Source organism: Myxocyprinus asiaticus, chromosome 23 (assembly GCF_019703515.2).
Source record: "Myxocyprinus asiaticus isolate MX2 ecotype Aquarium Trade chromosome 23, UBuf_Myxa_2, whole genome shotgun sequence".
Lineage (NCBI taxonomy): Eukaryota > Metazoa > Chordata > Actinopteri > Cypriniformes > Catostomidae > Myxocyprinus > Myxocyprinus asiaticus.
In genome coordinates, this window is record NC_059366.1 from 2,015,109 (window position 1) to 2,037,500 (window position 22,392).

The 22,392-nt window shown below is 41.1% G+C and overlaps 1 protein-coding gene across 1 annotated transcript in view; it reads right to left on the reverse strand.

Annotated features, from left to right (window-relative positions):
- The window catches only part of LOC127413636 (Kv channel-interacting protein 2), a 56,197-nt gene extending 40,418 nt beyond the window's left edge, over window positions 1-15,779 (reverse strand). The window contains exon 1 of the mRNA XM_051650923.1: window positions 15,705-15,779. Within this exon, the coding sequence (XP_051506883.1) occupies window positions 15,705-15,744 (40 nt within the window). The 5' untranslated portion in view covers window positions 15,745-15,779. The remainder of the gene's footprint in view (window positions 1-15,704) is intronic.
- Between the last annotated feature and the right edge of the window lie 6,613 nt (window positions 15,780-22,392).

Below are 22,392 nucleotides of genomic sequence, written 5' to 3' on the forward strand. Positions count from 1 at the left end.
TCTAACATTAGTGCAACAGTCAAACCCCCCGAAACAAACAGAAAAAAAAATGTGCATTAACCCCGCACACGACAGCACCAACCAGTGTCCATCCCTCTAAACTCAAACAGTCCATGGATGCCTACGAGAGCCCCCACGACAACTTTGCTGTCGGATTGCTCAAGACTGGTTCTTCTGTACAAATTTTGTGAGACAGAATTACATAATAGAAGAAAATCTATAATACAAACTCTAACCAATAGGCAAAATAAACACAAAGAATTCCTTCGCATAACTGTCTCGAAGGTGCGATCCTTCACAAAACAAACTCCAGCCTGTAGCGGAACTAGCACAAAAAAAAAAGCTGCTCAGTTTCCTTGGACAGTCAAACGAAAGTGCAGTAGATGACCGAATCCTTCCGATGTCCTGCAAAGAATACTCCACAAAACAAACTCCAGCCAATAGGAGGCATAAACACAAAGAACGTGCAGATTCACTAGCACACTGTCCCAAAGGAGTGCCATCCCACAAAACAAACTCCAGCCACCAGGCGGAACCAGCACAAAAAGAAACAAAAGGTGCACAGTTTCCTCAGACAGTCAAGTGTATGTTCAGTGAGTCAGGTCCACTAGGCAGCAACATGAATATCACCAAACGGCTTACTCACCCCATTGTCTTTATGAAGGACAATGCTTGATGTGGGCATGTAAATATTTTGCGGCCATCCTTAGTATCTATTCTCAATTTGGCCAGAAACATCAGTGCAAATGCTACCTTCCATTGATGTAAGAGTTTCTTTCATTCCTTGAATCGATCATGTTTCTCTCGTCGAATTCGCAAATTCTGGGAACAAGAAAGACTCCTTGACTCACGTAACACAAGGTCTTTATCGGATGATCACAGAAATTTGGCCAGAATTGGTCGGAGCCTGTCTCCTTCCGCGGATCTCCGAGCCAGAACTCTATGAGCTCAATCGATTTTCAGCTTATGGCCTGTTATGTCGAACAGACACAGGAAGAGCTTGTTTTGGAATTTTACCATATCGTGGCCTTCCTCATGCCCAGGAATACCAACAATTCGGACATTGTTTTGGCGATTACTATTCTCAAGGTCTTCCAACTTTTCCCAAATGCATTCCAAATCTACTTTGGTCGCTAGCGGATTAGCAGCTAATTCCCTCTCCGATGACTCCAAATAATTGATCCATTTCACGACGTCCCCGATTCTTGTAACCAACTCAGAGAATTTAATCTCCATGGCAGTGATCGATCGACATATTACAGCAAGATCCTCCAAGTCTGCCATGACCTTTGCCAGCATTACAGACATGCTCGACAATTGACATTGAATTTCTCCTGCTGCACCATCCAAACTGAGTCCCTGGTCTGCGACACTGTCTGGGGTTTCAGCTTGAGCACATAAGTGTCTTTTAACACGATGACTTCACAGAACAGTTATGTAGCAGGGTGTATCGAATCTCACCGGTTTAAGACACAAAAAGAATGAAAAACTAGCAAGGTGCGCAGAGCTCGCCGTTCACACGTCCGACCCCCGCATGGCGCCACACGACTATCCGATACACCCTGATTCTTAACTGTTTTAGGAAGACAATATGTAAAAGAATTCAAAATCCTCTGGCTCCAGAGATATTAAAAGACACTTACGTGGGAGTACAGTGACGCCATGCGAAGGGCAGATGTGTGAGAGACAGCTCTGCGCACTTTGCTAATTTTTAAAAAATAATTTTCATGATATAATCCGGTGAAATTCGATACACCCAGTTACACATTTACTGTTTGAGGTACGCATGGCAAAGAAGTCAAAATCCTCGGCCTCTGGAGACATTAAAAGACACTTACGGGTTCAAGATGAAAGCCCAGACAGGCCTGTGGGCCAGGCACTCGATTTGGATGGCGCAGCGGGAGAAGGAATCCAGCGTCAACTGTCCAACATGTCGGTGATATTGACGAAGGTACTTGCGGACTTGGAGGATCTCGCTGTAATACGTCGATCGATTATGGCGATAGAAAAACAATTCTCTGAGCTGTGACAGATGTTGAAAAATGAATCGATTTTTTTGAGTCATCAGAGAGGGAATTAGCCACTAATCCGCCTGCGTCCAAAGTTGATTTGGAACGTGTTCTTGAAAAGCTTGAAGACCTTGAGAATAGAAGCCGCAGGAATAACATTCGAATTGTCGGAATTCCTGAGCATGAGGAGGGCAGAGATATGGTGAAATTTCTAGACAAGCTTTTCCCGAGTCTGCTCGACATAACAGGCCACAAGCTGGAGGGAGGAAGGCCCCGATCGATTCTGGCCAAATTGTTTAGATCATCCGATAAATATCTCGTGTTGCGCCAGGCGAGGAGCAAAGGAAAGCTTTCCTGGAAGAATTACAATATTTTCTTGTTCCCGGACTTTGCGAACTTGACAAGAGAGAAACACGATTGGTTTAGGGAATGCAAGAAACTCTTACATCAATGGAAGTTCACTTTTGCTCTGATGTTTCCAGCCAGACTGAGAATAAACACCAAGGATGGCAGTAAAGTATTTACATGTCCCAATCAGGCAACATCTTTTATTGAAACAATGGGTGAGTAACCATTGGGTGTTTTTCTTGTGAGTGGATTGACTCACTGTACATACTTTGTCTTTCGGGGGAAGCTGGGCGCCATTTTTGTTTCCTTTTGCCTTGGCTCCGCCGTGGTTGGAGTTTGTTTTGTTTTGTGGATTAACACTTTTCCTTAAAGAAACTTTTGCATTGACAGAAGATCACTTTTACAATGAACGGATGACCGCAAAATATCTACATGCCCACACAAAGGATGTCGTCTATAAAGTTGGCGGACTGTGTAAATCATGGGATATACTTTTATGCGGCGTCCGAGTGAATTGACTCGTGACTATCCGAGGAACCGGGATGCGTGTTTCGTTTCCTTTTGTGCTGGTTCCGCCTAGCGGTTGGAGCTTGTTTTGTTAAATAACATTACTTCGGGACAGTTATGGATGAATCTGTCAGTTCCTTGTGCTTATGGCTGCTGTTGCCTGGAGTATGATTTGTGGAGTATTTTCTTGGGACATTGGAATGATTATGTCATCTGCTGCACTCATCAGCTGGCTCACTGAAGATTCGTTTTTCTGACCGAGGAAACTGAACGGCTTTATATCGGCTGGAATTTGTTTTGTTAAGGAGTCTGCATGTTCTTTGTGTTTATTCTGCCTATTGGCTGGGGTTTGTTTTACAAAATATTTGATGTTATGTAATTTTGCGAAAAAGAGTCGGGGGACAAAACAGGGAAGCTTTTGGCTGGATATTATAAAGCAGAGAGAGTCTTTTTCATCATTCCCTCAGTGAAATCTGCTGGTGGTGAAATTTTTACCTCAGTCATTGATATTAATAATGCCTTTAAAGAATTCTATCTTGATCTTTATAGTTCCACGTCTTCGTCTACTGATGAAGATATTAGAAAATTTGTGGAACCATTAGATCTTCCTAAACTGAAGACTGAGCAAAAAAAACGCTCTTGATTCTGAGATAATCTTGGAGGAGCTTGACGGGGTAATTAAATCCCTACCTACTGACAAGGCTCCGGGGCCAGATGGTTTTGCCGCAGAAGTTTTTAGATCTTATGCTACAGAACTGGCTCCACTTTTGTTTTTGTAATTAAAATTTGTATTGATTCATATGCACATGACAGTGAAAAACTCAACACATATATAAAGAATCAACATTTTACATTTAAACCCCACTAATACAATCCCACCCTGACCCCTAACGAACACCCCTGTGGTCCCACATAACACACACACACAATCCCCCCAAAAAATTGTTATATATATATATATATATATATATATATATATATATATATATATATATATATATATATAAATTAAATAATAAGCATACATGATTAAACTAAACTACACTCTTCACATCCCCTCCCCGAGAGTCCCCCAAAAAAACTAAATATTTGCCCCATTTTTTAACAAATAAGTCCCTAAACCCCAGCCTTCTACTTACCGCTTCCTCAAATGGAGCTACCTTCCCCATTTCCACACACCACTCCGAAAAAGAGGGTGCTCCATTTGACTTCCAACCCCTTAAAATTACTTGCCTGCCGATCATGAGACTGGTCAGAACCCAGTTTTTTATGTGATTATCCCCTAAATTCATGACCGCCCTATCACCCAAAATACAGAGTCTGGGACAAAGCAAAGCCTGAATGTTCAAAACATCACACAAATAACTCCGAACCCTCAACCAAAACTCCTGGATCTTAACACACCCCCAAAAGACATGGGTAGTGTCTCCAACTTCTGACTGGCATCGCCAGCAGGTGGGTGTGTTTTTAAGACCAAGCCTATATAATCTAGAGGGGGTCCAATAAAATCTATGTAAAATCTTAAATTGCATAAGGTGAACCCTTGTATTTCTAGATACAGACTTGACATTTTTCAGAATCTTAGTCCACACTCCATCCTCCGATACCAAATTCAAATATTTTTCCCATACTCTCTTGAGAGAAGTCAAGGCTCCATCCCCCAGACTCTGAATTAGCAGAGAGTAATACACTGATGCCTCATGACCTTTTCCAAAAGCAGCAATCACCTCTCCCAAAGCACCTGCCGTTCTAGGGGGGTGTGTGCTACTCCCAAGGACAGTACAGAGCATGTGGCACAGCTGTGAATACTTATAGAACTGAGATATGGGAATCCCAAAATGATTAACCAAATTTTCAAAAGATCTCAACACTCCACTCTCATACAGTTCGCCGAGTGTAGTAACCCCCCACACAATTCACACCCCGTTATTTCGCATTTGCACGTGGTTTGGACTAAAGTGTCCAGAGTGTTTAATTCGGACATTTATTTAAATGTTGCCTCAAGCATATGGCTGAACCCTAAATTACATATTAATAAGTCCCCTTTCTGTTGGTCAGAGTGGATTGAGAGGGGGGTTGCTTCACTCGGTGACCTATATGAGAGTGGAGTACTGAGATCTTTTGATAATTTGGTTCAACATTTTAAGATTCCTAGATCCCAGTTCTTTAGGCTTTTACAGCTGTGCCACCTGCTCTGTACTGTTTTTGGGAGTGGTGTACACACCCCTAAAGCGGCAGATACTTTGGAAATGGAGATTACTGCTTATGGGAAAGGTCATGAAGCTTCTGTGTATTACTCCCTGTTAATTCAGAGTCTGGGGGATGGAGCTTCGTCTTCTCTCAAGAGATTATGGGAGAAAGATTTAAACTTGGTATTGGAGGAGGGAGAGTGGGCTAGGATCCTAAAAAGCATCAGGTCTTCATCGAGAGATGCAAGGATCTGTCTGATGCAATTTAAGATTTTGCATCGGTTCTACTGGACCCCCTCTAGATTGTATAGGCTTGGTATTAAAGACTCACCCACCTGCTGGCGATGCTAGTCAGAAGACGGGGACACAACCCATGTTTTTTGGGGTTGAATTAAGATTCAGGAATTTTGGTTGAGGATCCAGCATTTTGTGTGTGACGTACTGGACACTCAGTTTTCATTTTGCCCCAGACTTTGTATTTTGGGTGATGGAGGGGTCCTGAATATAGGAGATAAATATATGAAAAGCTGGGCCCTAACCAGCATGATGATTGGCAGACAGCTAATCCTTAGGGGTTGGAAGTCAACTGATGCACCCTCATTTCGTGAGTGGTGCACCGAGTTGGGTAAAGTGGCAGCTTTCGAGGAGATGACTGGCTGGGGAACCTGTCGAGTTATGGCAGAAAATGGGGCAGTTATTTGTCTCATTTGGAGAGGTCCTAGTGTGGGCCAGTGGAGGGAGACAATTTTTGTTTTAGTTTTTTCGTTTTTTCCCCTGTATGTTGAACTTTGTCTTTTTTATGTACTTCTATTTGTGTGTCTGTTTATATGTGGGTATTTAGTTATTTTATATTTGTGTGTGTGTGGGGGGGGAGTGTTATAAAGGGTTATAAGTTGATTCCTATTGCATAATTTTGTGGTTAAATTTATTTTTGGCTGTCTTGGAATCAATCAAAAATGTTAATAACCAAAAAAAAAAAAAAAAGACACTTACGTGCTCAAGCTGATGCCCCTCCTGGAGTCAATTTGGCCGGAGAAGTGAAGGAGATTTGCCGTGAATTGCTGAATGTGTCGGCAATGCTGACGAAGGTCGTTGCGGACTTGGAGGACCTTGCTGTAATACATCGATCGATCACTGCCATGGAGACAAAATTCACTGATATGGTTACAAGAGAGGGGGATGTCGAGAAACGGATCGATTATCTGGAGTCATTGAAGAGGGAATTAGCTGCTAATCCGCTAGTGACCAAAGCGGATCTGAAGTGTGTCTGAGAGAAGTTGGAAGACTTGGAGAATCGTAACCGGCGAAATAACGTCTGGATTGTTGGAATTCCTGAGAGCGAAGGAGGTCTAGATATGGTGAAATTCCTGGATGGGCTCTTTTCGAGTCTGCTCGACATAACAAGCCATAAGCTGGAAATCGAGCAAGCTCACAGAGTTCCGTCTCGGCGATCAGCTGAGGGAGACAGGCCCCGATCAATTCTTGCCACATTTCTGAGATCATCCGATAAAGATCTTGTGTTACGCAAGGCGAGGAGTAAAGGAAGGTGTCTTGGAAGAACCACAGCATTTTCTTGTTCCCAGACTTTGCGAATTCGACAAGAGTGGAATGTGATCAATTCAAGGAATGCAAGAAACTCTTACATCAACGGAAGGTCGCTTTTGCAATGATATTCCTGGCCAAATTGAGAATAGATGCTAAGGATGGACGTAAAACATTCACATGCCCACAGCAAGCATTGTCCTTCATAAAGTCAATGGAGTGAGTAAGTTATTTTGTGGTTCTCACGTTGCTGCCGAGTGGACCGACTCACTGAACATTCACCTGACTGTTCAAGGAAACTAAGCGCCTTTTTTTTTTGTGTGCTGGTTCCGCTAGCGGCTGGAGTTTGTTTTGTGGAGGAACACACCTTCGGGACAGTTATGTGGATGAATCTACATTTTCTTTGTGTTTATTCCCCCTACTGGATGGAGTTTGTTTTATAGATTATCTTCTGTTGTGTAATTCTGTTTTACAAAATTTGAATAGAAGCACTGAACTTGAGCAATATGACGGTAAATTTGTTTCGGGGGCTCTCGTAGGCGTGCATGGACTGTTTGAGTTTAGAGGGATGACACCGGTTGGAGCTGTCATGCGTAGGGTTAATGCACACATTTTTCTTTTTTTTGTTTGTTTGGGGTTTGATTGTTACACTAATGTTGGAATGTGGTCTTTATAAAAAAAAAATGACACACAAACTATTTTTTCTAATATGTCAAAATGTCAAATGTTAATATGAGTGGATTGTCTCTCTCCACATGGAATGTGAATGGGTTGGGGCACCCCATAAAAAGAAGGAACATTTTTTTATTTTCTTAAACGTAAGAGATGTGATATAGTGTTTCTTCAAGAAATTGGCCTTTCCATGCAGGAAAATGAAAAATTTGGGAAGATATGGGGTGGACATGTTTTCTTTAGTGCTGGCTCAAGTAAGAGCAAGGGAGTCATTACACTGATAAGTAAATATCTACAAGTCAAATGTCTCAAACAGATTAAAGATAAATTAGGAAGAGTCATTATTGTTTTATCTGAAATTCAAGGGCAGAGTCTTATTTTAGCTAATATTAATGCACCTAACGCTGATGATCAGGGCTTTGTTATAGATCTTGAAGGGATGTTGCAAGCTGCTGGCACCCCTCATGGTATAATATGGGGAGGAGACTTTAATCTATTGATGGACTCAGTCCTTGATCATAGTGAAGCAAAAGTGTGCAAGCCCCCTAGAGCAACATTGATGCGTCACAGGATGTGTAAAAATCTTGGCCTTACAGATATTTGGAGACCTCTGAACCCATCTGGTAGGGACTATAAATTTTTTTTATCAGTCCATAAGATTTATTCTAGAATATATATATATATATATATATATATATATATATATATATATATATATATATATATTATATCTAAGTCCCTCATTTAATCTGTTGTTGATCAATTGGAAACATTTTAGTCTCAGATCATGCCCTGATGAGTTTAGAAGTGTTGCCACATATGGAGAAAAAGAAATCATATAGTTGCTGCTTTAATGTATCCCTTTTGCAAAATCCTGAATTCCAACAAATGCTGAAGGCTGAAATCAATGTCTATATGGAGACCAACTGGTCCTCAGTATCCTCTGTGGGCATGGCTTGGGAGGCACTTAAGGCAGTTCTTAGGGGCCAGATCATACAGTATGCCTCATTCATCAAAAAATTCAAAGCACGAGAACTCGTGGAGTTGGAAGGCAATATTAAAAGTGCAGAGGCAGAGCTGAAGTACCGAATGTCATCTGATGGCCTCAGAGAACTGACTCAATTGAAATACAGATATAATACTATTTTGTCACGGAAGGTGGAGTTTTGGCTATTCAGGGCATGACAGTCATACTTTGAGTCAGGGGACAAAGCAGGGAACCGTTTGGCTAGATATATAAAGCAGAGAGAGTCTTTTTCTACCATTCCCTCGATTAAATCTGCTGGTGGTGAAATATTTACCTCAGCCATTGATATCATGAATAATGCTTTTAAAGATTTCTATCTTGATCTCTATAGTTCCACGTCTTTGTCTACTGATGAAGATAATAGAAACTTTGTGGAACCATTAGAACTTCCTGTACTGACGACTGAGCAAGTCTCTTGATTCTGAGATAACCTTGGAGGAGCTTGGCGAGGTAATTAAGGGGCCAGATGGCTTTGCCGCTGAATTTTTTAGATCATATGCTACAGAACTGGCTCCAATTTTGTTAGAAGTTTATACGGAATCATTAAAGAATGGAAAGCTTCCGCCAACCATGACGCAAGCCCAGATCAGTCTGGTTCTTAAAAAGGACAAAGATCTCCAGCCAGGTCTCCTAAGCAACCAAATTGTCCTGGTTGCTAGGGAGGGTGGAGTCACATGGGTAACCTCCTCATGGTCGTTATAATGTGGTTCGTTCACGTGGTGAGTTGAGCGTGATTGCCGCGGTGGATGACATGAAGCCTCCACACATGCTATGTGTCCGTGGCAACGCACTCAACAAGCCACGTGATAAGATGCACAGGTTGACGGTCTCAGACGCGGAGGCAACTGGGATTCGTCCTCCACCACCCGGACTGAGGCAAATCACTATGCGACCATGAGGACTTAAAAAGCACATTGGGAACTGGGCATTCCAAATTGGGAGAAAAAAACCCCCAAAAGGACAAAGATCCAAGCGAGTGTAAGAGTTACCGTCCAATTTCCCTATCCAGTTAGATGTTGAAATATTGTCAAAAAATTTTGATAACCGATTAATTTATGGCATCTCTTATACATATAGATCAGGTGGGGTTTATTCAGGTCCACAGCTCTTCTGATAAATTAGGCATTTCATCAATATCATTTGTTCAGTGGCGAATGATCAGACGGTCGCTGCCATCTCACTTGATGCCGAAAAAGTGTTTGATATGGTAGAATGGGATTATCTCTTTAAGGTTTTGGAAATATACGGGTTCGGGAATACTTTTATTGGATGGATTAAGTTACTTTATAGACACCCAGTAGCGGCGGTACAAACAAATTGATTAAATTCAGATTATTTTACTCTGGATAGGGGCACCTGGCAGGGTTGCCCTCTTTCCCCATTATTGTCCTGTCTTACCCTGGAACCATTAGCAGCCGCAATAAGAAAGGAGGATGGTTTACCAGGGGTGGTGGCAGGAGGTGTGGTACATAAGCTTTTGCTTTATGCAGATGATATTTTATTATTCGTCTCTGACCCCACTAGATCTATGCCTTGCCTCCAAAGAATTATTAATTCCTTTTCTAAGATCTCAGGTTATAGAGTCAATTGGTCTAAATCCGAAGCTTTGGTTCTGAGAGCATACTGCCTAGTAAAGGATTTTCAGCCGAGCGCCTTCCAGTGGCCTAAACAGGGCATTAAGTAATTGGGCATTTTATTCCCATTAAATTTGTGTGATTTAGTTAGTTCATTTTGACCCCTTAATAAGGTTTTTAAGCGATGTGGGCAGGTGGGCTTTATTACATTTATATATGATTGGGAAGGTTAATGTTATTAAAATTAATTGTATTCCAAAATTCAACTACCTGCTACAGTCTCTCCCTGTGGATGTCCCCCTCCCTTATTTCAAGCAATTTGATAGTATAGCGAAGTCCTTTATTTGGAATGGTAAGCATCCCAGATTACATTTCAATAAGTTACATAGGCCGATTGACAAAGGTGGGCTAGGCCTACCCAAGATTTGTTTTTTTATTATTATGCATTTGGTCTCAGACATTTGGCTCATTGGTCGCTTCCACCTGAGACAGCCCCTCCCTGGTTTTGTATTGAACAGGAAGTTCTTGCCCCTATTTCGCCATTGCAAATCCTTTCTATCAAACTATCCAGAGAAGTTAAGTTACACCCTGTTATCTCGCATATGCATGCGCTATGGACAAAAGTATCCAGAATGTTTAATTTGGACCATTATTTAAATGTTGCTTCGAGCATATGTGAGGGAGGTTAATATGCTCGAAGACCTATATGAGAGTGGAGTGTTGAGATCCTTTGAAAATATGGTTCAACATTTTGGAATTCCCAGGTCTCAATTCTTTTGGTATTTACAGCTGCCTCACCTGCTTTGTACTATTTTTGGGAGTAGCATACACCCCCTAAAGTGGCAGACACTCTGGAAGTGGTGATTATTGCTTTTGGAAAAGGCAATGAGGCATCAGTGTATTACTCCCTGCTAATTCAGTGTCTGGGGGATGGAGCTTTAACTTCTCTCAAGAGATTATGGGAGAAAGATTAAACTTGGTATCGGAGGAGGGTGTGTGGGCTAAGATTCTAAAAAACATCAAGTCTGCATCTAGAGATGCAAGGGAGCACCTTATAGAATTCAATATTTTACATTGATTCTATTGGATTCATCTTAAAGACACACCCACCTGCTGGCGATGCCAATCAGAAGATGGGGACACAACTCATGTTTTTCGGTGGTGTGTTAAGATCCAAGAATTCTGGTTGAGGGTTCAGAGTTTTATGTGTGACGTATTGGGCACTCAGATTTCATTTCGCCCCAGACTCTGTATTTGAGGCGATGGGATGGTCATTAGAATAGAGGATAAATACATAAGAAATTGGGTCCTAGCCAGTGTCATAATTGGTAGACAGATTATTCTGAGGGGATGGAAGTTGGCTTTTGCGCCCTCATTTCAGGAGTGGTGCACGGAGATGGGCCGGGTGGCGGCATTTGAGGTGATGTCAGATAGAAGGTTAGGTAACCTGGGGGTGTTTAATATGAAGTGGGGCAGCTATCTGACCTTTTTGGAAGGCTCTCGGGGAGGGGCATTGGAGAGGGATTTATAGTTTAAATGTGTGTAATTATTATTATATATATATATATATATATATATATATATATATATATATATATATATATATATATATATATTCTTTTTTTGTGTGTGTAATTTGGATTTGACCACAGGGATATTTGTTGAGGGTCAGGGTGGGGTTGGGGATTGGGAGGGGGAAGGGGAATAATGGGGGTTAAAAGTTGGTTCTGTGCATATACAGTACTGTGCAAAAGTTTTAGGCACTTAAGATGTTTCACAAAACCATTTGTCTTAAGATGGTTATTTATATCTTCAGCTTTAGTGCAAACATTACTTTTGCAAATAGAAAAGATTAGAATAGAAGAACAGGGTGCTCTTTAACAGATATCATGGCCCCCACAGAGCACCCCACTGAACATCAAGTCAGTCTGGGATTACATGAAGAGACAGAAGCAATTGAGACAGCCTTAATAGACAGAAGAACTGTGGTAAATTCTCCAAGAAGCTTGGTACATCTTATCTGCCAACAATCAAGAAAAACTGTATCCAGGTGTACCTAGGAGAATTGGGGCTGTTTTAAAGGCAAAAGTAGCCACATCAAATATTGATTTAGCTTTTTTATGTTTACTGGACTTTGTATGATGTTAATTGATAAACGAAAACTATTTATGGCATTATTTTTGAAGACATCTTCACTATGCAACATTTTTCACAAGTGCCTAAAACTTTTGCACAGTACCGTATGTTTTGCTTTTCTGTTTCAATTGTTAGAATCAATAAAATGTGTTAATCGGAAAAAAAAAGAGAAGTTGAAGCTCTGTCCCACAGACTCTGAATTAGCAGGGAGTAATAAACTGATGCCTCATGACCTTTTCCAAAAGCAGTAATCATTCCCCAGAGTATCTGCCGCTTTAGGGCGGTGTATACTACTCCCAAAAATAGTACAGAGCAGGTGGCGCAGCTGTAAATACCTAATGAATTGAGACCTGGGAATCCCAAAATGTTGAACCATATTTTCAAAGGATCTCAACACACTGGTCATATAGGTCACCGAGCATATTAACCTCCCTAACAATCCACTCTGACCAGCAGAAAGGGGACTTATTAAAACATAATTTTGGGTTCAGCCGTATGCTCGAGGCAACATTTATATAAATGTCCGAATTAAACACTCTGGACACTTTTGTCCATACTGAGTGCAAATGCGAGATAACGGGGTGTAAAAAATTTTTTTTCAATATATATATCTTTTTTTTATCCCCTTTCCTCCCAATTTGGAATGCCCAATTACCACTTCTTCGTAGGTCCTCGTGGTAGCACGGTTACTCACCTCAATCCGGGTGGCGGAGGGCAAGTCTCAGTTGCCTTAGTTTCCGAGACAGTCAATCCGTGCATCTTATCACGTAACTCGCTGTACATGACACCGCGGAGACTCACAGCACTGGAGGCTCATGCTACTCTCCGCGATCCATGCACAGCTTACCACGAGCCCCATTGAGAGCAAGATCATCCTCCTCATTCCGTATAAACTTCTAGCAAAAGTGGAGCCTATTCTGTAGCATAATATCTAAAAAACTCAGCAGCAAAGACTCCTGGCCCTGAAACCTTGATCTCTATAGGACATGGCTTGCTGAGGGACATGTAAATACTTTGCCATCCTTGGTATCTATTCTCAATTTGGCTGGGAACATCAATGCAAAAGTGACCTTCCATTGATGTAAGAGTTTCTTGCATTCCTTGAATCGCCTACTTTTCTCTCGTGAAATTCGCAAAGTCTGGGAACAAGAAAATGCTGTGGTTCTTCCAAGAAAGTCTTCCTTACCCCTGGAATCCAGGGCATGCTGAGTGACTCCAGCCAGGTTTCCTAAACAAACAAATTGGCCCGGTTGCTAGGAAGGGTAGAGTCACATGGGGTAACCTCCTCGTGGTCGCTATAATGTGGTTCTCGCTCTCGGTGGGGCACGTGGTGAGTTGTGCGTGGATGCCGCGGAGAATAGCTTGAAGCCTCGACACGCGTTATGTCTCAGCAGTAATGCACTCAACAAGCCACGTGATAAGATGCGCTGATTGACAGTCTTAGATGCGGAGGCAACTGAGATTCGTCCTCCACCACCTGGATTGAGGCAAGTCACTATGCCACCACGAGGACTTCGAGTGCATTGGGCATTCCAAATTGGGGAGAAAAGGGGAGAAAATCCCAAAAAAGAAACCTAGCAAAGTGCGCAGAGCTCACCATTCACACATCCGATCCTTGCATGGCATCACGTGACTCCACTGATGTATTCATTTAAAATATAGATATAAATACATTACAAAAGTTATTGATGGCATTGAGGTGAAAAAGATTTACATTATATTTTCCTTATTTCACACACGCACGCACACACAGTGGAATCCTACAGAATCACAGCAGTGTGACAACCAGGTGACATGATCACTCATCACCACATATGCAGTATTAATGGTAATAAATAGTGAGTAAGATGGCTTAAAGCAGTCCTCATTAATCTGAGAACAACATTCAGATGCTGTTATTAATCTGTTCAAAACATTTGTTTTGATGGTGTGACTTTTATATCCAGTGTCCAATAAAACACTTTGACAATGTCTTCTCTGTATTTTCTGCATTTCTGTATCCAAACAAGTCTGTCGGTTATGCTTTTGTCTGCATTAAATATATTATATGATCTTATAGCCTATTTTATTTATGCTATTTTAAATATGAGGGGTATGAAGGAGCAGTGAATAAGCTTGAATAGCAGTGCAGAATGTTTATGGGGTTTACACATGAAAAGTCATTTGCATTGTCTCATTGTGGATGCACACCAGCAGCTTTAACAAGCTCTAATGCTTCTGCTTCGGCTGCAAGTAAATATCAGTCACTCATACCCATTATACTCACGTGAACACAAAGTCTCACACAAACGCATGCACACACGCACATGCATATTCACACGCACACACACAGATCTTCCTGGCAGACTGACAGCACCTGTGTGTGTGTGTGTGTGTGTGTGTGTGTGTTGGTGTTTTGGCTAAATTCTATTGGTTTAGCAACATATGTCTAACTGTTCTTATTTCCTCATCTTGGGACCAGCCCTTCTGACTTTTATCTATATCTGGGAGATGTGGAGAGCATCATGCGCATGTGCAACACACGTTCAGTGATGACCTAATGACCAGAATATTTCTGTATGCATGGTAATATAAATACATGAAACGAAATGCCATGAGTCAATAGAGTTTACGGCATCACTCTACTTTCATATGAAACTGAATTTATTAATGTTATAAATTGTCAGGGAAGTCTCTGACATGTTTGCAATCACACAATCTGCCATTTTAACTTTTAAAAATAAATGTATCAGGTTTATTTCTTAAACTAAGTTTAGGTGAAAAAATGACACAAGGCATCATTTTATTTGACCATGACTTGACCTTGGTGACTTTATGTAACAAAGTACGGCTTTCCATTCTGTAGGGTTTCTGGTGACGTTATCATTACGATAAAAGTTTGACTCAAATTATTGTAACACTCTGTACTTTTTCTGGTACAAACGGGTGTGGGTACGAACATGGATAGGCTAATGATAACTCAAACTCTCAATATAACAGTAATATGAGAAATTCTTGTTAATTTTACTCATTTGTTGAACTTAATTTTTTGTCATTTTACATTTTTTTGTCTTTTGTCAATTTTGTCTTGTTTATCATCATCCCATTTATTCAAAAATATTATCACCATACTTCTTTTGTTAAGACTCTGTTTAATCAAAAGTAGTAGTAGCTGCATTTTTCTAGCACAATACCTTTACCCCAAAGTAGTCTATAAAGTTGTTTCCAAAACATATGACACCTCAAACTCTTTTTTTTTTATTTTTTATGGTTTGGTAGGTGTAGAGATAAACATACTCCCCCTACAAGGGAGCAATTTACTCTAATTTACTACAGTACATCAGCTGCATCAGCTGACACATACGTTCAGCATAAAATGTCCTGAAAGCTACAGCGTTTGAGAATCCATGCGTACATTTTTTTCTGCCCAATAAAATTGTCATTGTTATTCCTTTGTAAGCAGATTAAAATTCATGGTGGAAAAATACACCAGTAATACACAAGCAATTATAGCAGCATAAACAATGCTAAAATATAATTTATTTCCAGCAAAAAAAAAAAAGGTAGAACAGCGAGTAAGGGGCAGTAATCAGTACTTGGAACACATCTGACAGAAGCATTTGTATCTCTGAGATGTCAGAATCTGATTTAAATATACCAGTAAGTGAAAAAAACATCTGCCTACTTATTCAATATTGAGGTAACCAATCTATACACTCACCCCCTCTAAAGAGCCAGTAGTAAAGTGGGAAAAAGAACATTATGATAAAAATGTAGAGTCCACCTGTTTCCTCAGCTGGCATCACTTGTTTGAAGCCTTTGTGCTCCTGTGCCTGTGACATGCTAGCATACTGTAGATGCAGGATATGTTTGTGTCTCTCTGCATGTATACTCCGGAGTCTAATTTTAAGCTACCTCCCTTCCAAACAAACATGCTGACTAGTATGCCCTTTAGAATTACCTCTTTCCATTTCCATTTGATGACACAGTTTATAGAAGAACAAAAGCCTGCAGTAATTCATTGACTTGTTTTGGAATAGCTGTCAGGTCTTTTGGAAATATTTTTCTTATTCACACTGGACTGAATAATACATATGCCATGTTGAAAGTTGTACCATGGGCTATTGTTCCCCTTGATTATTTGTAAACACTCCCTAGTGCCACTGGGAAATGCTCAAACTCAGCAGCTGTCCTGGCTCACTCAGTGCCCTAGGTCAGATCAGATGTAACAGCATTCAACACAATTACCAATACAGAAGCACTTTTATTGTGGTACTATATACATACAGTATACAATATTTGCTAGTAAATGACAAAATGACAAATAAAATAAATACAAATAAAAAAAGAATTTTTGTGTTTTTGTCAAGCAGAGCAGGAGAGTTTTATTTCTTTAATGTAGAATGCAAGAGGAGTCACGTGACACCATGCGAGGAGCGGACGTGTAAACGACGAGCTCTGCGCGCTTTGCTAATTTTTAGTTATTTTTATGTTATAATCTGGTGAGATTCGATACACCCTGCTACATATCTGTTCTTTTAAGTCAACATGGCAAAGAATTCAAAATCCTCGGGATCTGGAGATATTAAAAGACACTTACGTGCTTACGTGCTCAAGCTGACCTCTGACCTCTGATGGGCCAGCTGAGAAGGGACTCGGTTTGGACGGTGCAGCGTGAGAAATCCAGTGTCAACTGTCCAACATGTCTGTGATGCTGATGAAAGTTGTTGCTGACTTGGAGGATCTCGCTGTAATACGTCGATCGATTACTGCGATGGAAATAAAATTCTCTGAGTTGGTTACAAGAATCGGGGACGTCGAGAAACGGATAGATTACCTGGAGTCATCAGAGAGAGAATTATCTGTTAACCCGCTAACAACCAAGATAGACGTGGAACGCGTTTGGGAAAAAATTTAAGACCTTGAGAATAGGAGCCGACGAAATAATGTCCGAATTGTTGGAATTCCTGAGCATGAGGAAGGCAGAGATATGGTAAAATTCCTAGACGAGCTCTTCCCGAATCCAGGCCATAAGCTGGAAATCGAGCGAGCGCACAGAGTCCCTGCTCGGAGATCCGCTCAGGGAGACAGGCCCCGATCAATTCTGGCCAAATTCCTGAGATCATCTGATAAAGATCTTGTGTTGCGTGAGGCGAGGAGCAAAGGAAAGCTTTCTTGGAAGAATCACAACATTTTCTTGTTCCCGGCCTTTGCGAATTCGACAAGAAAGAAATGTGATCGATTCAAAGAATGCAAGAAACTCTTAAATCAATGGAAGATCACTTTTGCACTGATGTTTCCGGCCAAACTGAGAATAGAGACTAAGGATGGCCGCAAAGTATTTACGTGTCTCATAAAAGCACTGTCCTTCATAAATACATTGAAGTAAGCCATTTGGTGTTTCTCATGTGAGAGGATTGACTCGCTGTACTTACTCTTGGTTGTCTGAGGAAGCTGGGCGCTATTTTTGTTTGTTTTTGTGTTGGTTCCGCCTAGCGGCTGGAGTTTGTTTTGTGGAATAACACTCCTTCATGAAACTTTTGCATTGACTGAAGATCGCTTTTACACTGAAGTTCCCGGCTGGATTGAGAATGGATACTAAGGATGGCCGCAAAATATCTACATACCCACAACAAGCAATGTCTTTTATAAAGTTGACGGACTGAGGAAGTCATGGTGTGTTTCTTATGTGGCCTCTGAGTGAACTTGATTCGCTCAATACACTCTTGACCATCCGAGGAACCGGGATGCTTGTTTTGTTTCTTTTTATGCTGGTTCCGCCTAGTGCCTGGAGTTTGTTTTCTGGAATAACACTCCTTCGGGACAGTTGTGGATGAATCTGCTCATTCTTTGTGCTTATGCCTCCTATTGGCTGGAGTTTGTTTTGTGGAGTATTTTAGCAGGACATTGAGAGGATTAAGTCATTCTGAACGCTCATTTGATTGTCTGAGGAAACTAAATGGCTATATATATATATATATATATTGTGCTTGTTCCACTACATTTATATTTATTCATTTGGCAGATGCTTTTATCCAATGTGACTTTCAAAAGAGGAAAACATAAGCAAATCATCTTAAGGAGACAGTGGTATGAAAAGTGCCATATTACAAAGTTTCATTATCAGAATAGTAGCATTCAAAACAGATTAAAGCTATTTTTTTGTGACTGGTTAAGTGCTCATGGAAAAGATGTGTTTTTAGCTGTTTTTTGAAGACAGAAAGTGAGTCAGCTTCACGGATGGAGTTGGAAAGGTCATTCCACCAATGTGGTATGATGAAGCCAAAAGTCCGGGAAAGTGTTTTGGTGCCTCTTTGTGTTGGTACAACAAGGCGACGTTCCTTAGCTGACCGTAGGCTTCTAGTGGGCGCATAGCTCTGCAGAAATTATTTTAGGTATGCTGGAGCAAACCCAGTGACTGTTCTGTATGCCAGCATCAGAGCCTTGAATTTGATATGTGCATCAACCGGCAGCCAGTGAAGAGAGACAAGAAGTGGTGTAACATGCGCTCTCTTTGGTCCATTAAAGACCAGACGTGCTGCTGCATTCTGGATCATTTGCAGGGGTCTAATTGCACATGCAGGGAGGCCTGCAATGAGAGCGTTACAGTAGTCCAGTCTAGTTATGACAAGTGACTTAACGAGAAGTTGTGTGGCATGTTCAGAGAGGAAGGGTCTTATCTTCCTGATATTGTAGAATGTAAATCTACGTGATCTTGCTGTCTTTGAGATGTGGTCTGTGAAATTTAGTTTGTTATCGATAATTACCCCTAGATTTCTGATCGTTTTGGAAGGCGTTACTATAGTTGCACCCAGCTGCATGGTGATGTTGTGTTCAACAGCAGGGTTGGCTGGAAAGACAAGGAGTTCGGTCTTGGCTGGGTTAAGCTGCAGGTGGTGTTCCTTCATCCAGGCCGAGATGTCTGCCAGGCAGGCAGAGATTCGAGCAGTCACTGTGGTGTCGTTGGGCTGGAAAGACAAGCAGAGTTGCGTGTCATCAGCGTAGCAGTGGTAAGAGAATCCATGTGCCTGAATGATGGGTCCCAGTGATTTTGTGTATATAGAGAAGACAAGCGGCCCAAGCACTGAACCCTGATGTACCCCATTAAGTTGCTGATATGGCTTGGACACCTCACCTCTCCAGGCTACCTTGAAGGACCTACCTGAGAGATAGGAATTAAACCAGTCAAGCACAGTTCCTGTGATGCCCAGCGAAGAGAGGGTGGAGAATAAGATCTGATGGTTGACTGTGTCAAATGCTGCAGAAAGGTCCAGCAGAATCAGGACAGATAATCTGGATTCAGCTTTCACCTGTCTCAGTGACAGACAGCAGGGCAGTCTCGATGGAGTGTCCACTTTTAAAGCATGACTGATTGTCATCCAGCAGCTTGTTCTGTGAGAGATAGGCAGAGAATTGATTGAAAACTGCTCTTTCAAGTGTTTTTGCCATGAATGTGATGAGAGAGACTGGTCTGTAGTGTTCTACTTGTTCGGGGTTAAGTGCGGGTTTCTTCAGCAGTGGGGTTACTCGAGCCTGCTTAAATGTAGTGGGAAAAGTTCCTGTAAGTAGAGGTGTGTTAATTATGTGTGTGAGTGCAGGTAGGATGGAAGGAGAGATGGCCTGGAGAAGGTGAGAAGGAATGGGGTCAAGGGAACAGGAGGTGGGGTGGTTGGAGAGGAGGAGTTTAGAGACCTCAGTGTCAGTCAGAGGAGAGAACATAGAGACAGAAGAGTTGCGTACAGGAGACGGGTGTTTGACGGTGTGGTGCTGAGAATGTATTGCTGATGGTTGTAACCTTATTAGTAAAAAAAAATGTGGTGAAGACATCTGCTGTCAGTGATGTGTCAAGCGGTGGAGGGGGAGGGCAGAGAAGTGTGTTGAATGTTCTAAACAAGCTGTGAGTGTCTGTGGTGCTGTTGATCTTGTTCTGGTAATAGGAAGTTTTTGCAGATTTAACGTTATCTGAAAAAGTTGCAAGCAGAGACTGATACTTACCTAGATCTGCTGGATCTTTAGATTTCCGCCATCTCCTCTCAGCTGCCCTGAGGTCAGTCCGATGTTCATGAAGGACGAGAGCCAGGGGCTGGAATTTGTTTTGTGGAGGAACACACCTTCGAGACAGTTCTGTGAATGAATCTATACATTCTTTGTGTTTATTCTGCCTATTGGCTGGGATTTGTATTACAAAGTATTTTCTGTTATGTAATTTTGTCCCACAAAATTTGTGCAGAAGCACCGGACTTGAGCAATCTGATGGCAAAGTTTTCGCGGGGACTCTTGTTGGCGTACATGGATGGATGCTGGTTGGAGCTGTCGTGCGTGGGGTTAATGAGCACATTTTTCTTTATTCTGTTTGTTTTGTTTGGGGGGGGGAGGTGGAGTTCGGGGTTTCAATGTTGTACTAATGTTGGATTGTGGTCTTTATAATCTTGTTTTTTGACACACAATTTATTTCTATTACACTGTTTAACAAATGTTTTTTTATTTTTTTGTTCCTGGGTAGTTAGTGTTATTTCTTAATTGCTTATGCCTCAAAAGTATAGAAAATGGCTATTATTCCCCACAAACTTTGCTTTTGTGACCAGGACAGTGATATTTTGAAATTTACCTATTTCCAATGAGAAAACCGGTGAATTTGTGTCTTTTCGTTCACATAAAGTCAGAAAAAAACAACATATGAATCCAAATTAACATGTATTTATACTAAAGTAATATTCAAAGCCATGCTGGTCCATAATGGTAACAAGTACCCGTCTCTTCCCCTGGCTCACTCGGTGCACCTCAAAGAGGATTACAACAGCATCAAGACCTTATGGATGCCTTGAAGTATGAGTACGGCTGGGAGGTCATAGGAGACTTCAAAATGGTGGCATTCCTGATGGGTCTCAAGGCGGTTTTACCAATTTTCCCTGCTACCTTTGCCTTTGGGACAGCAGGGACACCAAGATGCACTACCACAGGTGGGACTGGCCACAACAGACCAAGTTCTCTGTGGGGAGGAACAACATCAAGTGGGAGCCACTGGTTGATCCCCAGAAGTTGCTGATGCCACCACTGCACATCAAATTGGGCCTTATGAAACAATTTGTCAGAGCTCTAGATAAGGAGTCAGCAGCCTTCAAGTACCTTCAAGACTTCTTCCCTAAGCTGTCTGAGGCAAAGGTCACAGATAAAGATAAAGAAGGATTTTGGATTCATATATTGTTTTTTTCGGACTTTATGTGAACGAAAAGACACCAATAGGCCCGTTTTCTCATTGGAAATAGGTAAATTTCAAAATTTCACTGTCCTGGTCACAAAAGCAACATTTTTGGGGAATAATAGCCATTTTCTATACTTTTGAGGCATAAGCAATTAGAAATAACACTTACTACCCATGAACAAAAATTGTGTTACATAGAGTTATATCAAAATGTCAGATGTTTAATATGAGTGGGTTATCTTTCTCCATGTGGAATGTGAATGGGTTGGGGCACCCCATAAAAAGAAGGAAGGTTATTTCGTTTCTTAAGCGTAAGAAATATGAAATAGTGTTTCTTCAAGAAACTCATCTTTCCTCGCAGGATGCTGAAATATTTGGGAAGATATGGGGTGGACATGGTTTCTTTAGTGCTGGCTCAAGTAAGAGCAGAGGAGTCATTACATTGATAAGTAAACATCTACAATTCAAATCTCTCAAACAGATTAAAGATAGATTAGGAAGAGTCATTATTGTTTTAGCAGAAATTCAGGGGCAAAGGTTGATTTTGGCTAATATTTACGCACCTAACACTGATGATCAGAGCTTTTTTATAGATCTTGAAAGGATGTTGCAAGCTGCTGGCACCCCTCATGATATAATATTGGGATGAGACTTTAATCCTTTGATGGACTCAGTCCTTGATCAAAAGTGTCTAAGCCCCCTAGAGCAACACTGATGCTTCACAGGATGTGTAAAAATCTTGGTCTTACAGATATTTGGAGAATTTTGAACCCATCTGGTAGAGACTATACATTCTTTTCATCAGTCCATAAGATTTATTCTAGAATAGATTTATATATATATATATATATATATATATATATATATATATATATATATATATATATATATATCTAAGTCCCTAATTTCATCTGTTGTGGATTGCTCAAATGGAAACATCTTAGTCTCAGATTACGCCCTGGTGAGTTTAGAGGTGTTGCCACATATGGAGAAAAAGAAATCATACAGCTGGCGCTTTAATGTGTCCCTTTTGCAAAATATTGATTTCCAACAAATGTTAAAGGCTGAAATCAGTGTCTATATGGAGACCAACTGGTTCTCAGTATCTTCTGTGGGCATGGCTTGGCAGGCACTTAAGGCAGTTCTTAGGGGTTGGATCATACAGCCTCATTCACCAAAAATCCAAAGCAGGAGAACTCGTGGAGTT